The 19,669-nt window shown below is 41.3% G+C and overlaps 2 protein-coding genes across 7 annotated transcripts in view; one reads left to right on the forward strand and one right to left on the reverse strand.

Annotated features, from left to right (window-relative positions):
• The first annotated feature begins 3 nt into the window (after nucleotides 1–3).
• fahd2a (fumarylacetoacetate hydrolase domain containing 2A) lies at nucleotides 4–12,678 on the forward strand. 6 transcript variants are annotated; one of them, XM_084314939.1, is made up of 8 exons: nucleotides 4–50; nucleotides 493–780; nucleotides 3,487–3,703; nucleotides 6,136–6,195; nucleotides 6,288–6,450; nucleotides 7,121–7,229; nucleotides 7,373–7,460; nucleotides 11,991–12,678. In XM_084314939.1, the coding sequence occupies exons 2-8, from the start codon at nucleotides 518–520 to the stop codon at nucleotides 12,051–12,053; spliced, it is 963 nt and encodes a 320-aa protein (XP_084171065.1). In that variant the 5' UTR covers nucleotides 4–50; nucleotides 493–517; the 3' UTR covers nucleotides 12,054–12,678. The 6 variants fall into 6 exon arrangements, with proteins under 6 accessions (XP_084171065.1, XP_084171070.1, XP_084171068.1 ...); XM_084314944.1 differs by having other exon boundaries at nucleotides 16–50; nucleotides 518–780; XM_084314942.1 differs by lacking the exon at nucleotides 4–50 and adding an exon at nucleotides 67–170.
• A 2,249-nt stretch (nucleotides 12,679–14,927) lies between these two features.
• Nucleotides 14,928–19,669, reverse strand: part of gpat2 (glycerol-3-phosphate acyltransferase 2, mitochondrial) — a gene marked incomplete at its 3' end in the record, with an annotated part of 144,365 nt that continues 139,623 nt past the window's right edge. Inside the window, exons 20-21 of the mRNA XM_084307348.1 lie at nucleotides 17,885–17,940; nucleotides 14,928–15,053 (exon numbers count right to left, since the gene is read on the reverse strand). Of these exons, the coding sequence (XP_084163474.1) occupies nucleotides 14,928–15,053; nucleotides 17,885–17,940 (182 nt within the window). The remainder of the gene's footprint in view (nucleotides 15,054–17,884; nucleotides 17,941–19,669) is intronic.

Below are 19,669 nucleotides of genomic sequence, written 5' to 3' on the forward strand. Positions count from 1 at the left end.
GAAGTAAGCTTCTCTGGAGGTTGAAGCGTGTAGAAGAGATAGGCGAAGGGGTGAGTGTGAAAAGTCCAAATAATATCATAAAAGGTTATCTCGTGATTTCTTATCGAGTCATATGCTACTCTTAAAGGCCTAGACTAGACTATTCCAAAATTGGAGCCACGCGTGCAAAGGTACATTCTAAACGCCAAGTGCAGGGTTTTTTCAGAAGCAGGTACTATTAGACAGCTGGTAGGTAATTGAAGCGAATATTATTATTTTTGTGTGGTGTCGTCTTATCGTGATTTAGTCTATAGACGCATGCTCATTTGCGGACCAAATGGCAACGCTATATCAGTCAGTCGTCATATTAATCAATCATTGCAGGAAATTGTTGAATAAATTGTATTTAGCTATTTGTTAGGCTTGTTGTTGGTTATTAACATATCTATCACATTTGCAATTTCTCTTTTCTGCTTTCCATCTCTCATTTCCATTCTTAACTTTCTGTCTCAGTAATTTCCCCCTCTGTTTTCAATAGATGAGACTTCCTCTTTGCTCCTTGTCCTTCTTGAGGAGTTTCTCAGATCTGCTATCAGCAAACCCGGGGAAGCGAGGCTTGTGTGGTGTGGCAATGCGGCTGGTACAGTTTCATCGTTGTGGTGATGAAGGGGGAATCAGAGTGGGAGTGGAACAAGGCGAAGGGCTTGGGGTGGTGGACCTGAAGGCCTTCGACCCGTCCATGCCTTCCACTATGAGAGAGCTGCTGGAGCTAGGAGACGAGGGTCTGGAGTGTGCACAGAGGTGTGACATCACACAAGCACACACTTGAATGATTTATTAATGTCCACATAAATTGAAAACAGACAAGGGACTAAACATTTTGTGGCACATCACGTGTCATTGATATCATGATGAATTGAAAATGGGGGCCCCTGATGTAAACAAGACGAAAGTCTTTCTCTGGTCTGCATCCCCTTAACAATTGTGTGTATTGAGCCATTCTCGAAGACACTCTGATGTCACGAGACCGCCGCCATCTTGGTATAGGGGGGCCATACGGATTTCTACCATCAAATGCATGCGTTGAGGTCCGTTTTTATTACATGTTTTATCACATTCTTGTTCATTTCATAACATTTTCATACGATTTGTTTTGAAAATATTGAGGCCAACATGGCATTTCACTATTTCGAAAGCCTTTCTGGTGATTCTAAGGCGAGATATGATTCAAAGAAGCTCCCCCTGATTGACTTGACATAATGTCCATACAAAACACATACAGACATGGCCATCTCTCGAATACCCAAATTGAAGCTTCTATGTTACGTTTTGTACTAATAACAAAACAAACAGAAATCCAATCGCAAGTTTTATACCATCACGGAGGAAAAAGTGGCTGGCGGCTAAGTTAATGTTCGGCTAACTAGCTCTGGTGTTGTGGTTGTGGTAGCTACATGCTAAGCTAACGTTAATCACATCATATCGAACCGATAGGAGCTTATCTAATCTTACGTGGTGGTACCACGTGTGCCACTACCCGATCAAACATCCACGTAAGATTAGATAAAATAAGCTCCTATCGGTTCGATATGATGTGATTAACGTTAGCTTAGCATGTAGCTACCACGACCACAACAGCAGAGCGAGTTAGCCGAACGTTAGCCACAGCCACTTTTTCCTCCGTGATGGTATAAAACTTGCGATTTGGATTTCTGTTTTTGTCATTAGTACAAAGCTATTTGGCATTGTGAAGGACTGAAGAAAATTCCGCTTGATTGTCTTTAATTTGCCGCTTTAACGATCCGTTTCTGCACTAAATGAACCATACACAATGTACCAGGCTGGGCAGTTTTCCCCCATGCTGCAGTTGCGTAGCAACAACAGGCAGGAAGTTGACTTCGAGAATACTGTTTATTGTACCCATTCTGCAATCTGTGGTCCCCCTATAGGGGGACCCTGCTTTTCTTTATCATAAATCGATCAATAGAGACCGTATTAGATCCCCAATTATCATATCATGGGGTATCATTGGAAAGCCACACTCATTGGCTACAACCCTGTGCAAATATTTTCGAGATCGCCAAATGATTGACGGAGCTAGAGCCCCGGGAGTCGGGGGTGGTAATGTGTACTTTTGCGTACTTTGGGGCACGCCTCACATATCGGCATGTACATATCGGCATGTAACTCGAGAACCGCTGAACGGATTTTGTCACCTGAAAGGGCAATCGACAGGCAACAAATAGGGCTTTAATTCGATCTATATATGTATTAAAAGAAATGCACACCTGAGCCACTAGAGGTCGGCAAAGAATCGTCCACATGTGGGCCCTTGGATGTTAAGAGGTCAATGTTTTTAAATATTTTTTTTGTAGCCAAGAGTAAAGACCACAACCCTATCAAAAACAGTAGTCAAAGTGTATATTTTCATTTGTACCTATGTTTTATACGATTTATCGGAAATACAAATTGATCGGAAAATGCTAATTATCGTAAAAACCGCAAGGAAATTACTAAATCCAGATTCAACCCTGCCATTGGAAAGAGGAGCATTTTCCCTATCCATAGATGTATGATTTGGCCATAATAAGGTCAAGGTCAAGTTCAAGGTCAAATATGAATTTATAATTAAAATCGATTATCATTAATTACTGTATCTACAAATCCTTCTGTTTAATCATCTTCCCGCGGTTCATTTGCTTAGATTTTTTGTACACATGATCTCAATAAGGTGGTGAATGAGCTCAGTGAGCATTTTCTCCTACCCGTATAAATGTTTGATCAAAGATGCAAAAATCATAAATCATAATTTATATTCTCCTTTGTTTCATCACAATTTACTCAAGCCTAGTAACAGACACAATATTTCTGACACTGGAAATACATACCCCCAGGTCCCTAGAAGTTCCTAGATACCAAGAACATGCTAATTGACCTTGCAGAAGTGGAGCAATCTTCCATTTACTTAGGCATGTACCTTTAGGCGAAATACGGCTTACAGCTTATCAGGTTAATACAATTTTCAATCGGTTACACACGCATAAGAGTTGGTTTGACAGTGATGAAGATGCACCCTGCATCAACGTTTTTTGCTTTAAATCTGTGTGCTCCAGTGTTCTACCAAATCTCTTAAAGGAACACGCCAACATTTTGGGAAATTAGCTTATCGTCTGCAGCCAGATAGCTTTCTACTGAATGCACAGAGTGGAAACTCGTATCTATCTTCTTGTCTCTCTCTGGAGAAGACGGCAAGCTAATTTCCCAAAATGTTGGCGTGTTCCTTAAGTCTCTCCCTGATTCAAGATGGCCCTACTCTGAGCGCGTGTAACGTCTCTCTTCACACACCTAGTCTTGTAGGCCCTGGTGTTATCAAGCCATCGATATCACAAATCCCCCCCCCCCCTCCCTCAAGACTGTCTCCTATCCCACTTGTTTCTGTTGCGTTGCTTCTCATGTCTAGAGACACGTTCCATTCATCCTGATCTCCTACTCTTCTTTTGTTCCCAGGGCCTTGTCATCCGGTCAGTGTGTGGTGGAACGATCAGACATCAAGCTGCTGTCTCCTGTCCTGGCCCCAGAGAAGGTGGTGTGTGTGGGCATGAACTACCGAGACCACTGCCTGGAGCAGAATGCCCCCATCCCTGCAGAGCCAATCATATTCAGCAAATTCCCCAGTGCAATTACAGGGCCGTACGATGACATCATCCTGCCCCCGGAAAGCCAGGTGAGTCTCCGGAAATTGTGTGTGGCGGTGAACACTCCTGCCATATGTTCCCCTGCCAAGTCACTGTATCGGAACAGACCAGAAACATGGACATTATGACACGGTTTCTACTGTATACTTCAACTCCCTGTTGCACAGAGGTCGACTTGACAGCACTGTGGATGATATCATCATCGGGCAGGGTTCGAAATTAACGGGGGCTTGGGGCAAAATGCCCTCGAAAATTGACCAAATGCCCTCGAAAATCAGTTAAGGGGGGCAAGAAAAGCCCCAGACAGTTTACTAATTATATATATAATTATATATATGCTCTACAGTGCGAGCATTTCCCTCGTATTTGCCCCTAATAATATGTGTGTGTGCGAACCGGAAAAATAATTTACTTGCAGACAGTGTGCGAGACGAGTGAAGATTACAAAACAGCTCCGCTGTTAATAGTTCAGAAACTGGACTGAAATTCAGTTTTTGGGTGGAATGCAAGGAGGGAGGGAGGGAGGCGGGGCCCGCTGCGTGTTACAGGGTGCTTGTGCGAACACAGACAGACAGAGAGCTCTGCTCTGCTTTCAGCAAGCATGCATAGTGTAACATTAAGCAGTTACACTGCTATCTTAACGTTAGCAAGCTAAGCATCTGCATAGCGCGACCTGTGTAACGTTAAGTAACTTGTGTTCTGCGGGGAAAGACCGTTCCATTTGTAACACAACTCCAAAGAATAACATCCAAATCCGATCCTGATGCGCATTTCCTTCATTCCACAGCGCTGAGCGCGCAACGTATTTCATTGATCGATCTGGCCAGTGTGTGGGGTTTTTCATGTATCAATTTGAAACAAGCCTCTTGACTGTTGGAATTAGGGATGTTAAAAATAAAATAGCTAATAATATTATTCAATATTAGACATTCATTGATCCAGAGGCAACCGGCTATTCGTCTGCTATTTGTAAGATATATCAAGACAACAACACAACTTGCCCTCAGGGACAATCATATTTAATCTATTTAGATAGAGTATGTATGTATTATTTACAGATAATTGAAGGTACCTCAAAACATGAAACCAAGCCATGTCGCACATTGTGTGTGTGTGTGTTACTTGAACAATTGTCACTGTGCTCCTAAATTTCTGTGTGCTCCTAAATTTGTATTTAGATTTTATTTATTAACATTTAATTTAGGAGCACATGTGCTCCTTGGGAAAAAGGTTAGCGTAGAGCCCTATATATGGAGACATTAACATTACGTTATCAAACATAGGGACGAATACTGTAAAAAAAAGTGTCAACAATGTTTTATAATCTTTATGTTCATTTTCATTATAAAAATGTTGTGCCCCCGAAATACAAAAAAAAGCCCCCAAAAATCAATTAACACTTTCAGCGCCACGCCTGGTTTTCCGTTTTACCGCTTGAATGCCACCATCGGCGCCAATGTTAACGTTAATATCGCCTAATCTATGTTTTGTCTAAATTATGGCTATGTGTCTAATCTGCCCATCGCATTATCAAAGACTATTTTCCAGTCAGTGCTGTGAAGGCAGATTGTTTTTTTATCGCGTCGTTGCCGTTTCAGAGCAGTTAGAAAAGCCCCCGTTTTGATATAAAAAACAGCTCATTCTGGAGCATTCTATGAAAATCGTCTTTTAGTGGAATATTCCACAACGTTGATATTCGTCGGCCTTTTTATGAATCGTTTTCAAATAAACGCTAGATGATCAATATTATACGTGCACGCACGCACATTACGGCCGCGCACTGATAATCGCTCCGTTGATTTCCTCACAGACTTTTACAGTGAAACCGAAAGAAGACATTTCACAAAACAGCTTATAACTTCATCAAACTTACTCTGATTATCCTACCACTGATAACATAGAGTCCTTACCTGACATCAGATGATATCCAACTGGTATATTCCAATTCCTGATCACCATTCGAAAAAATCAATACGTGTATGGATCCAACGCGATACAGTAGAACTCCATGATCCGCGGGGATCTGAGGCTCCAGAATGAACTCTAGTAACCCCGGCTGGATCAGTGAACTGGAAAATGTGGAGTACCGGATTTTTTTCCCCATTCATTTTCATTGAGTCCATTCCAAAATCACTTATGTCATCTGGGAGACGACAGGGGGCGCTTTTTTCCACAGTGATCGCCGGCGCCCCTCGGCTATACTCGGGTAGGCTCGGGTAATGCAATAATTTTTCAGATCGCAAAAAAAATAATAATAATAATAATTCCGAGAAATCTCGTGAGTGGCATGCAACCACCTATAAAAAAACCCGAGAAATCTCGTGAGTGGCACTCAAAGTGTGTTAAGGGGGGCAAAAAAAGCCCTTGAATTTTTTATTTTTTTTTCTAACCCCGTCATCGGGAGGACTTGGCGAGTGCTTTTTGATAAGACCTTTTCTTTGCTTCTCTTGTCTGATGGAAGGAGGTGGACTGGGAGGTGGAGCTGGCCTTTGTTATTGGACGAAGGGGAAAGTACATCAAGGTGAGCATCGTCACCGCGCCTGTGATCTCCAGGTTAACAGACAGAGCGCTAAAGAACCATATAACCCTGTCTGACTCTCTGTCGTTGCCCAGGAGGAAGATGCTCTGTCATACGTGGCAGGGTTCACTGTGGCCAATGATGTCAGCGCGCGTGATTGGCAGATGAGGCGGAATGGGAAGCAGTGGCTGCTGGGAAAGACATTTGACAGCTTCTGTCCTCTTGGCCCTGCCCTGGTGACTGTTGATGCTGTGAAAGGTGAGGGGGGACGCTACAGCAGTGTACAGTGAGTGTGGTGAACCGAAGATATTAATGAAGTTATTACTGAAAATGATCTGATTACTAACATTACAATTTCAAACAAACCTTAGTCGCAAAAATCATGTACAACTCATGTACAGTACAGCTTTCACATGCAGTCAGTTCATATACCAAAGGCCCAAACAATGAATTTCACAAGCGATTTCATTTCTCTCTGTCGATAGATGGGTCAGACGGCAATCATGGATGGGGCCTTTAATCCTTTAAGCTCTTCTGAACCCTGTACTGGCTTCAATAATGCTATTAGTGCAGCCTGGTCTTGCTCACATTTAGTGGGCGCAGTGGCTAGCACTGCTGTCTCACAGCAATAAGGTCCTGGGTTTCAACCTGAGTGGCCATTCTGTGTGGAGCTTTGTATGTTCCCCCTGAAGACGCATGGGTTTCCTCTGGGTGCTCCGCTTTCCTCTCACACAAAGACATGCCTGCTAGGTATATCCTGCCGTTACCCTCGACCAAGGCACTGGAATTACAACCTCTGATGGTTAGGATGGGTCAAATGAAGAGGAAATACTGAATAATATTGCTCATTACAAACATGGTATACTCAAAGGAAGCATTGAAAGATTATTGTCTTTCTTTTCTCAACGTGACGTTTTCCCGCTTGTAGATCCTCACAACCTGGGCATTCGCTGTCTCGTTAACGGAGACACAGTCCAGAGCAGCAACACGGATCAGATGATCTTCAAGACAGAGAAACTGATTGCCTGGGTCTCAAAGTAAGACATGTTGTGTAACATTTCTGCTCATGAATAACACAACCTCTCTTCATGGTGATGATCCGGTCCCTGGTCAGGTGTTGAAATGTGATCTTGTTATGTGGTGTGTATTCTAATGCCATGTGTTTTCCACCTGCTTTTAGGTTTGTGTCGTTGACTCCTGGAGATGTGTTTCTTACTGGCACTCCTCCAGGTGTGGGTGTGTTCAGAAAGCCGCCTGTCTTTCTTAAGGTGATTACTTAAATCTTTTCGACATACTTGTACTTAAAGGGGAACACCACTCAAATAAAATATTCTAATGTTATTTCCATGGCTGAAGACATTTCAATCAATATTTGTGAACATGATCTACTCTCTCCGAAAGCCAGAGAAGTAAGAATCAAACTTGTGATGTCATTAAGTATAAAGTGTGGAGCTACTCCATTGATAATGACTTAGGAAAGATTTTTATAGATGACACTGGGCATCTAGAGCACCCAGGGGAATGGGAGACTTTTTTATTTTATTTATCCAAACAAGCTTTATTCTATAGTAGTGGTCTCAGTTCAGATTCAGATTCACATTCCTTTATTAACCACATTGGTAATTGTCACAGCGATAGTGTATGCATTTTTTCATATACAAGACACAGGACAAAGACAGTGCAGTGCAGGATTTATCATTTGAATAAGTATATATATATATAAGTGCAGTGCAGAGTTCCAGGTCAGTCCCAGTGCAGAATTCTTGCCAGTGTCATTGGGCCTCATTCAACAATACCCTCTTATTATTTCTTATATTCTTGCTTACCTGTCTGTTAAGAGAACAATAAGAAAAGCCACCGCCACATTCATCAAGCCGTTCTTAAAGTCCAAATCTGTTCTTACCCAGGTTTTTTGAATGGTGAATCCCACTCATTCTAAACTGGATGCGCGTTCTCGCGCAAGTCCTTTGCATACAGAGACACGCCTCGCGGGCTCATTATAATACGAGAGCCATGGGTCTGCATCGGATCCCCCGGCCGTATTCAAGCGCTGGAGCGCTTTGCGATGGATCAAAATTAGATAGGAATCAAATGTATTGTCATCATATAGCACCTATAGCTATATAGTGGAATATACTGTATTAATATAATAGTAGTTGGCTAGTTGCGCGCTTCTGGCCACCTCCCGCAGTGCGCGCATACACACGTACTGTATATAGTACGTGCAAAATTAATCGTTCCAGCAAAGTACTGTAGGCTTTGTCAAGAGCCAATCGCACAGGTTGCCACTCATCTGGCTCTGCAAATAGATCTAGAGTCTGAATATCTCCGCATATAGCCTGATCATCCTGATGACTGGCAGTGCGCAGTTGTGCTCCAAGTCAAACTGGATGACACATATCTCTCAAACCCATTTTCAATTCATCCTAACATATATGACATACATGACATACAGATAGACAGTACTGCTACATCTATACATTTATGACATACCAGATCTACAAATACAGTACTGTTTGTGATACAAAGAGTAAAAAAAAAATAGTATATACATTTGATGTAGAAACTGTACATTGGAGGAGGTGGGGGGGGGGGAACTGTACATTGGAGGTGGTTGGGTGGGTGGGATGGGTAGGCGGGTGGGGGTAACTGTACATTGGATTATCGACGAAACCTACTTGGTCCAAGAAGAGGGTCTCGTGTATTACTGGGTTTAATTCGGTTGTTTATTTTTTATTTTTTTTAATGATCTTTTTCCCCCTCCATTTTTCCTCCGATTTTCTCCCATCCCAATGTTAGTCGTTATGCCAATTCCCAATCCCCTTCCTGGTCGCTGCGCACTTACCCCCCACAGTCGGTCTGGGAGAGTGGAGGCTATCACGTGCTTCCTCCGACACACGTCCAGCCAATCAACCGCTTCTTTTCACCTGGCAGCGCGGATTCTCATTGAGAGGGCGTAGCGTGTGGAAGGATCACACTATCCCACTCAAGTCCTATCCGCGCTTAGCAGGCGCCCCGACCGAACTGTAGGAGTCGCTGTTTACAACGACCCGGACCCACCCCGCCAGCTTCTCCCACCCTCTAATACTGCCAATTGTATTAGTGTGAACGGCCAGCCAAGCTGGTGACAACCCCGGAGCTGTGAGCTGGATTCGAACAGGCGAATCTACCGCTCCGGGGTTTGGTGACGAACGCAATCTCCGTTACGCCACCTGACCGCCCTCAGTTGTTTATTTATTTATGTTTTACTGTTTGCATACGAGGTGGTCTGCAAATGTTCTTGATAACAATCTAGTGGTCCGCATAAAACAGAAGTTTGGGAACCACTGATATAGACTTATCTCTAAATATGCGTTCTATGCTATACAGTACTGCATATCTGTATGTCATGTCATAAATGTCTGTATATCTATATGTCATGTATGTCATATATGTTATGATGAATTGAAAATGGGGGACCCTGATGTAAACGAGACGAAAGTCTTTCTCTGGTCTGCATCCCCTTAATAATTGTGTGTATTGAGCTGTACTGTATTGTACCCATTCTGCAATCTGTTAATAAAATCTTCAATCAATCAATGGCCTGGGCGGCCAGAGCATAACTGTTCTAACAGCAATATATAATCCATTTCAGATAGAACGCACGCAATAAGTTATAATAATAATAATTATTGAAAAGTTCTGTAAAGTTCTTTTTAAAGTCGTATTTGGGGGCAATTAACCAACGGTAGGCTTTTTTTTTTTTGGGGGTAAGAATTTCTTATTTCGGTAAGAGTGCTCTCGACCACTCTTATAATTTGTTCTTGCCTGAGAAAAAAGCAACAATAAGAATCCCAGGTAAGATCAAAGTAAGACGAAATGCTAGTTAAGAACGAATTCTGTTCTTATATCGCTTCATGCATGAGGCCCATTGATATTATTGTGCCAGTGTCACTTGGGGGTGGAGGGGGGGTCCTGAGGCATTGATCAGCCTGGCGGCTGAGGGGAAGAAACTTATTCTGAAACAGAAAATGTACCTATGAACTCAGAACATTCCCCTGGGTGTTCTGTCATCTATACTTGATGACATCAGTTTTAGCACTCAGGTTTTGGGAGAGAGTTGCTAATTTTCACTAATATCTTTGTACCGTCGTAGACCAGAGGAATAATGTATGAATTCTGAAATTGGGCGCTGTTCCCCTTTAAGGTGTCTGGTCTCATCGACTGCATCAGTGTAATGTGCCTCCCTTCAGCTCAAACCAAAATGACCTCTTATTAACCTACTAATGTTATCCAAAAGGGTTTAATGGTTGCATCTGTATGGTAAATATCACATGTAGAGGACACGTATGCAGCTATATTTTATCTATACATTAAACCTAAAACTATTGAAAACTGATTTATTTTGCACATATCACACATCCAAAAACGAAACAGTTTTTAGTTTGACAGTTATTGAGAGTAAATGATTATGGGTATGAGTATTTGAATATGGTCACCAGTGACATTGAATCCTCATGTTGTTAATTACAGTACCATGAAATTATGTAGATGAAAAAATAGCAATACCTTGCCTTATAGGGACTGCTACCTTATTGAATTGAGCTGTAATTAAGACAACACATGGATTCAATGTCCTTGATGACATCACTGGTGGCCATATTCAAACTCATTCACTTCAATAAATAACTGTCAAACTAAATCATGTGTGCAAAACCGTTAACTTTTTTGATGTGACATTATGTGCAAAATAAATCTGAATTGTTCTTAGGTGAAAGTGCCCCTTAACACATTCCCCGCCAATCACGTTGTACAGCGTTATTGCCGGCCATGCGTTGTCTGCCAAACCACGCTGTACAGCGATATTGAGATCAATATTTCATTTTTTCGCCATGGCATTCATAATTCATATATACACCTCCGGCGCTGCAGCTGGACCCTACGGCTCAATACAACGACGGCTCAATACCGCCGCCTGGTGGATGGTCGGGCGAGTTACACTGGTAAACAGGATATGGCTGCTGTGCGTCGATTAAATTCATCCGGCCATCAGATATTGTCGCAAGGCTCCCGACAGACACTATAGTACATATCGATCGCTTTATAAACTTAATAATCGATATGATTTCGGCGTTTATTGCGACATACAAACCGGAAATGGACCTAGGCGATCGACGTCCTATACCTGGGATCATTCACCGCCAGTGTCATTGACGCATGGTAAGAGGATGCTGACGCTATTTTCAGCCCAATTGTTTATTCATTTCACTGCAAACCGATCTGATCAATATATCACCCATACTACATAAAGCATTTACTGACTATCACGGAATTATAAACGACCCCCCCCCCCCTTTCATCCGTGCATGATGACGCATAACGTATAGGATCATATACAGTTGAATTTTTTTATATAGCGTGTATCGGGAATAAACGGCAATTGATAAATCTATATATGCGTTTTTGCCTATAACTCACGTTCTATGAATTACTGCAGAAAACGATAAAAGCACTTATATTCTAGAAGGTATTTTTGTATGAATCTATGAATGAAAAAGTATAACGTTCCTACATCCTGAACCATAGATAATCGATGTTGAATGGGCCATAGTAATGTCAATTTAGCAATACAATTTAAAAAGCTATAGCCCTGCAAAGAAGGTGAACATCTCCATAGGCTTAGTGTGGTGGCAGTGAGGCTACATTGATGGATATAACCAGTGGCAGGGAATGTGTTAAGCAATTACGTCTAGGTCGAGGTAGGTTTATTGTGGAGCATAGTCATGATCTAATAAAGGGTTTGTGTGTTTGTGCTTCAGAAGGGAGATGTGGTGGAGTGTCAAATCGACCAGGTGGGATCTATACTGAACAAAGTGGTCTAACTCTGAGGCTGCTTATTGGACATCACTGCCTTCCATCAACCCATGAAGGACTGTGGTTAACTCCGTTTGGATCAAAGTACATTACTTTAGTTTATAGACCATTTCACTGGAATTATGTTGCTAGGGAACGGTTTCTGTCAACTATTGCATTAGCAAACATCGCAACAGGAAATACACTTGGTCCTTGTAGAATGTTATCACTTTCAAATGGTCCATAATCGGCTCTTTTGTTGAAAGATCATGATTTGGATTAACAATACCAGTTTTGATTTCCTGTAATCTGCGCACACTAGATATGGAAACGTCTTATATATACTTTGCAATGAATCTTTCATTCAAGTTTGTCCTGTGGTGTTGAAATACAAAACTGTGTAGGCCTAATACTAAAACAGACCTGAAAATCTTAAAGTCACAAGAAAAGGTTACATGATTCACCATGGCTTCCCACAAACCCATCAACCCCAGCTATTTTATCATCATGATCTCTGCAGTCAACGTGCCTTAAAATATCCACCAACACCAGACGCCCACTGGCGTTGTTGAAACATGTCTCCATTTTGAATAAAAATTTTGATCTTGAAATGTCTGGTAGGCATATTGTAATAAAATGTATTCTATATGGTTATGGATTTTCTTTAATTGTTTTTATATATATAAACAGATCTATCAATATCTTCTTTAAAGGTTGATCAGTCTTTCAAGGGCTCCTTCAGTCTAGACTTAAGCTCATATCAGGGTTTTCCACCCTAAAACACAATGGACATTTTGCTACTATGAATACAGACAACCATCTCCCTAAGCTGGAAATCGGAGCATCAAGACTGAATTTGTGACGTCATTACTTTTTGGAGTTGGTCCATTGACAATGAATTAGTGAGCAACCTTTTACAGCTCTGCATAAGATAATTTACCCATATCCCTGTAAAATCACCATGGGTTCTGTTGAGTTGTTCCATTATTCAGTCTATGGAGCAGCCAGCCTCCATCTATTGACATGTTTTTCTTTTTTCAGGTGTTGCAGCTTAAGGAGACCTTGTAATATTCATCACAAAACTGAAAATAGATTAAATAGATGTAAATATAAAGCAGTATATCAAAGACACATTTCAAACAATATTCCTCACAGAAATTGTGAGACGTCAAACCCATCAGGAAAACATTAGCATTGTAGTTCGAGAAACATTTAGCATTGGAGTTATTATGGTAGAGAACTATAGCATTGGAGTTATGGTAGAGAACTATATCATTGTTGTTATTATGGTAGAGAAACATTAAGCATTGAAGTTATTATGGTAGAGAAACAATCATTGAAGTTATTATGGTAGAGAAACATTTAGCATCAGTTATTATGGTAGAGAAACATTAATCATTGAAGTTATTATGGTAGAGAACTATCTAGCATTGGAGTTATTATGGTAGAGAAACATTAAGCATCAGAGTTATTATGGTAGAGAAACATTAAACAGTAATTATGGTAGAGTGAGATTCTGCAAGATCCTGGACTGTTATATTATATCTATTAATTATAAAGACATTTATAAACTATTTTCATCATGTTGCACCTGCACCATCCTGTTATTTATAGTGGAAGTTTCATAATTATGTTATTTTGATTAAAAAAATAGGAGAATTAGCATCATTGAGGGAACACTCATCCAAGTGTAAATCCTGTGTTTACAAAAGAGAAAGACAGACGATGAGAAGAGGACGTGGTCTAGATGGATGCAGCAGAGGAAGTACGACGGAAGAGCTGTGAGGATTCAAGTGTAGTGCATGTCATTTTCATAAACGGCACTAGGTGGCAGTAGTGTTACAGAGCAGAGGAATTGCTGTGTAGCTTTCAGTTGCTACTTGAGTTAAGAGACAAAAAAACAACAGCCACAATTACAGTCGAGTGGACAAAAAGACAGCTGTGAATGCTTTGAAAGGTAAAACATTTAGCAGAAAATAACTCTGTGTCCTCTTCTAAGAAGGACTTCTTTCGCAGTGTTTCAGTGTCAAAGGGCCCCCCATTGTGCTGGGTCTGGGTCTCGTCTGACTCAGCACATCAGTGCCTTCAGTAAAAGAGTCCGAGAGAAGGGCAGGTTTTAGAACAGGCATACAATTAAAAGTGTAAAATGGCGGAACACAAATTCTTATAGGGAAAGTTCTATTTTTACACAACAGATTCAGTAACATACAAAGCTTAAGCAGTCAGTGACAACACAATTGTTTTAATATAAACATTTCACTTAACATGGTTAACATAAAACAAGCTGTAAAAAGCCACAACTTTGAATGAATATTCATAACTGATCACAGGGACCTTCCATCCTCATCTCCTGTTGATTTATGCCAATGCCACTGCTAAACATCCACCACCTGGGGCGCCACGGTGGCACACCACGCGGCATGGGGACCTATGATGCATGTCCTCCCCAAATCTTCTCCTAACTTTCCTCTCTGCCTGTCCTATCTGAAATAACAAATCTAAAAAAAAAAAAATCCACCACCCACATTTCTAAGCAAAACACAAGCTTCTCTAGTACTTTCATGGACGTCTTGTCAAGTTGAATGAATGCAAAATCCATTTAAATCTTGAAACGAAGAATCATTAATGCCGTCTTTGACATGCTTTAAATAACCAACATAATTGCAAATGTAGAATAAATTCAAATCAATTGTGCAAATGTCATAAAATCCACTGAAGATATATAACCTCTGCTGTAACTATGAACATTCAACACAACCCCGTGAAACTCTCAAAACCTGAACATAGACTTTATTATGAAATCAAACGGTTTACCGCTACCATCCAACTACGAATGTACAAAGCTTTCAACACAACCGTCACCAAATTTCAAACAGACTTATATTATTGACAGAGTGAAGGACTCAGTTGTAGATATATTGTGAGATGTAGCTGTGTAGTTTCTCTCTGTTGTCTGCCTGCTGGAAGAGGGGACTGACTCCCAGGAGCAGCACCTCCTCCTCCTCCTGCTGCTGCTGTGCCACAAGGACCTGGGACACATAGGAAGACAGCAGATGTAGGACACTCACTTCCCAAACAACTTTAATTTTGATAACATTAATTCCAATAGGGCAACAGTCGGAGAGGAGTTTCTCTCTTTCTTATCCTTACCAGTGTGCTCTGTGTAAACAAGGACAAGGAAGGACACTGGAGTTATTAAATAAATAAAACTAAATGGATAAAAAAAAAAACAAGGACATTGCCATACCATTAACCCAAAGCACTAACATGTAATAATGAAATGACTGTCCACTTTGAGATTAAACTGCAATGTCTTCCATTGGTAGGGTGCATACAAACTGAAAGCAGATTTCCCCCTAATTCCATTTGAGAGCAAACAGTCGTGAGATTGAGTTGTATTAGAGAGATTGTATTCAGTGGATGTAGAAGAGAGATAGCATGGTTTGTGTATGAGGGCTTTGCAGAACGCATATATTGAGGGCAAAGCTGTTCTCTTGTTGCAGGCAGCGATTCCCAACTCACAGGCTGATACAGGAGAGACGGTGATGGGTGAAGTGTCCATTAATCAGCTGCAGTGCCGTGTGCTAAACCATCTCTAGTGGTTTAAGGGCTGAAGCTTGCATGTAAATTACATCACTAATCAAGGATATGTATGACTGTCGCCTGGACCACCCGCTTCCTACTCGTAAAAACAACCCGTATCTTTGAATCCTCGTTAGAAAGACACAAGTCAGCAGACATACATACACCCCCCCCACACCTTTACAAACATACAAGTCAGATATTCAGAGTCCTTTTCATTTGGAATTGCCTGCAAAATTAGTTAAAACTCCAGGACCTAGTTACTCTTACTGGATTTAGAGCCACTGTAAAGTCTATGGAATCTGAGTCTCTTGATAATTGCAAATGTTATAATTGATTATATGATTGTAGTTTTCGTCTACAAAAATACCTTGACTGTTGTCTTGATGTGAGTTTTATGTTATGTGTGGAACTTTAGATGGGACTAACCTGGTTAAATAAAAATAAGTGAATAAAATATAAAAGTTACATATTCGCCAGCTTTAGAAAATGTGCCATTGCTGAACTTACCACAGACCAGCTATCCACAATAACATTCTGTAAACCTACAGTATGTATGTTACTGTGGCAAATGGTAGCATTAACCTCCTACTGTTCTTTTACTACATGGGTGGCTAATAGCAGTGGTAATTTAGGAAACGTTAACTAGGTGGCAACCCCCACCAGTTGCCAGTAGACCACTCCTGTTACTATGGCTAGTCTCTCCTCATAGTCAGCCCACATTACTGTTAATATCTGTTGACTATGTCGTTATGTAAACAGGAATCCTGTGTTTCTAGCTCCCTTATAGACCCTTTGACTGTAAAACAATGACAACGTTTATGACAACGCTTATAGGCAAAACTGCTTAGGAAATCAAACCATGCATCTTTTGGGGACAGACTCCAGGGCACTGCTCCAGGAATAGTCTCAATGAAACCATGCAATGTCCAACGAAACTGTCCGTGCAAGCACTTCCATGTCCCTGAAGACTCTCCCCAAAAGATGCGCAGGTTTCCGGAAGCCATCTCTTTTATTAGGGATCCAAGCAAGGAAGCTGCTGAAAACCTATTGTATTTATGATTATTATAATGATTATTATTATTTTTCTCTGGTCCGCTACAAGTATTTGTAGCTCAGAAACCATACATTCTAGGTCAACCAAATTCGGCAGATGGGTTCCTATGGCCCTCCACTACTAAGGCAAAGCCAATCATTGATGTCAGCTATAGCTTGATGTGCTATACATAATAAGGGTGTCACCTCGTCCCATGCCAAAACGAGGGCCACGGAAATATTGGGCCAATAGTCCTGTAGGTGGCACTAAAGCCATAGTCTAAACATGTGAAGTCAAGGGTATGTGCTACACGTCTAATTTTCATCTAATTCTTCTGAGGATCTCTTCCCAAATGAGACCAAACCTTCATCTGCTGGTACCTATGGTCAATTATGAAGTCCATCACTCTTGTTTTATTTTTTTTATAGAATCTGTCAAATGTATTAAATGACACAAATCACACATTATTGGCAGACCTCCTCAATGATGACTTCTAAAGGGGTTTTCATTTGGACAAATATTTAGTCCATAGTGCATGAAAACATCCGACTAACATACTGTAAGGGACTTTACTATGTTCAATCTGCATACAAATGAATTACACAATAGACACATTGTAAATGCAGGATCTACAATTGGATAATTATATTTCTATAATTATATATTTTTAATGATCAGGTAATTTATTTAATACATTGTAGGTAATGGGGAATGTTTATACATCCAGATTTTGCCTATGGAGCGATCAATCTTCATGGAAAAAATAATAAAAAAATAAGTTGAATTTCTGACCCTAATCTTGAATTCTTAGGTAATTTAACCCTCTGATGAGCCAACATTTCATCGGATCTAGTGGGCTAATTCTTTAAGCTAATTCTTGAAGTGAGACAGTAGTGCTATCATATGAAACTAGAGGAATCTATTAGATACCAGCAATGTCATTGCTGAGCAAAGCTAAGTATACATATCTACAGTCATTGCTCAGTGCTTCAATGCCCCCATGTGCCCAATGCATACGCCTGCTATCACTTGAGGCTATTTCTTTTATTTACAGTACCGGTATATTCATCCATATTTATGTTCTTATTTACCTATGCACATTCCCTCCCAACCAAGCTGTGTTGTGCCGTTTTCCTATTTATTTTCATGCTTATATTAGCCTATAGATGTTTTCCACACAACTGGTAAGTCTCAAAGCAACAGAAGTTGGAAAGAGAGACGCACACAGAGGCTGCCACTCACCCCCAGGTCTCTCAGTGTTCTGACAGCGGTGCACGCCACCTCTTCTGAGCAGCTCTCTGAGGGACGAGGCACAAACAGACATGTCAGAACTACAGACAGCTATTCAATATCCTTGATTGAAGCCAGATCAAGGTAACACTCAGTGGCATCGTTGTTGCAAGTGGCAAGATTGTTGGCACAATTAGGGGGAATTTTGGGTGTGTTTAGCTGTGCTGTCTGGCAAGTTACTTCTTAATCAGCCCCTCTCTCTCTTACTCTCCTTTGCAACTTTATAGTACATACATTCCTTTGCATAGATTTACACAAGACTATCCACAATGAAAATGAATTTAGAGAACATAGCTCATAGCCACAGATCTCTCTCTCTTAACTCGTGACAATACAAATCCATTCTCGTCTCTCACACATTCACAATGCCTAATGTTTGCATGTAATCGCGGCTTCAGAGAGAGCAGTGAAAACGCCTTTCATCACATCTATTTTAGCACCATGGACAGAGAGGTCTAATTATCACCATTAGTCATTTGTTTAAACTTCACAGAAAATAAAGAAATGCAATGAATAATGTCTAGTAGGTAACCAAGGGGTGTTCAAACAAGGCTCCTCTCTCACACCAAGTAAAGCCCATTAATAACTTGCAGATACATTTAGTCCACGTCCCTAGTTTTTGTCCTCATAGGCACAGTAGTGTATACTTTTGCAAACATTTATTATCCATAGTCTAAAAAGGTACAGAAATCCATCAGATGGTCGTAACTGAGCTGAGTAGCAGCATCAACAACAACTGGTTGTGTGGCTCTAGGACGCAGAAAAAGGCACACAAGGGCGGCTAGGTGGTGTAGTGGGCAAGGCGCTCGCCACCAATGCAGGAGACGCTGGGTTCGAGCCCAGCTCTCCGCATTGCTATCAGCTTGGCTGGTCGTTCATACTAACACAATTGGCAGTGTTAGGGGTGGGAAAGCTGATGGGTGGAGATCGGACGTTGTGGACAGCGACTCCTACAGGTCGGTTGGTGCGCCTGCGTAGCAGAATCAGGAAGCGACGGGGGCGGCGTGTCCATCCCACGCAGACCCCCGCTGCTGAGAGATCGCGCTGTGCAGGTGAAAAGATGCGACGGCTGCTTCCTCGAGTACCGGAGGGGACGCGTGTATGCTTTCTACAATGGGTTTCCGGATCCTCTGATTGGCCACTAAGCCCACGTGACCATACGCTATTACGCCCCCCTTATCGCCGCCAGTTATCGCTTACGCCCGCGGATGAGCCGCGACAAGCCCCTCAGCCAGCCAGCAATACTAAGCTCCAGTTAAGCTAATTTATACTGTAACGAATCATTAAAAAAATATACCAACTGGAATATGTTGTTTCTTTACACATATGTTGGATTATGTACAAATCTAATCATGACATTTAAGACATGCATGACATACAGATATATATATCTCTGACTCTGAGCACCTGAAGACTGTGCTATTAAACCAGGAAGTGCAGCACTATGTCAGCAGAGTAGTACCGTAACGAATCATTAAAAAAATATACCGTTAACTGGAATATGTTGTTTCTTTACACATACGTTGGATTATGTAATTGGTTTGTCATGACAAACCAATAAAAAATCGCGCGACTCGGGCTTCATCAGAAAGATCTCTGCGCCGAGAGGCATTCTATAAAGCTGGGAACGAGGTTAGTCCTTCTCAGCCAACCTCAGCGCGCGATTGGCTGAGGTTGAGTAAAATGCCATGGTAAGCCAATCAAAGGTAGAGGTGGGCGGGTTCATCCAGTGTCTGC

Source organism: Notolepis coatsorum, assembly GCF_963971535.1.
Source record: "Notolepis coatsorum genome assembly, chromosome: 1".
In the NCBI taxonomy this organism is placed as follows: domain Eukaryota; kingdom Metazoa; phylum Chordata; class Actinopteri; order Aulopiformes; family Paralepididae; genus Notolepis; species Notolepis coatsorum.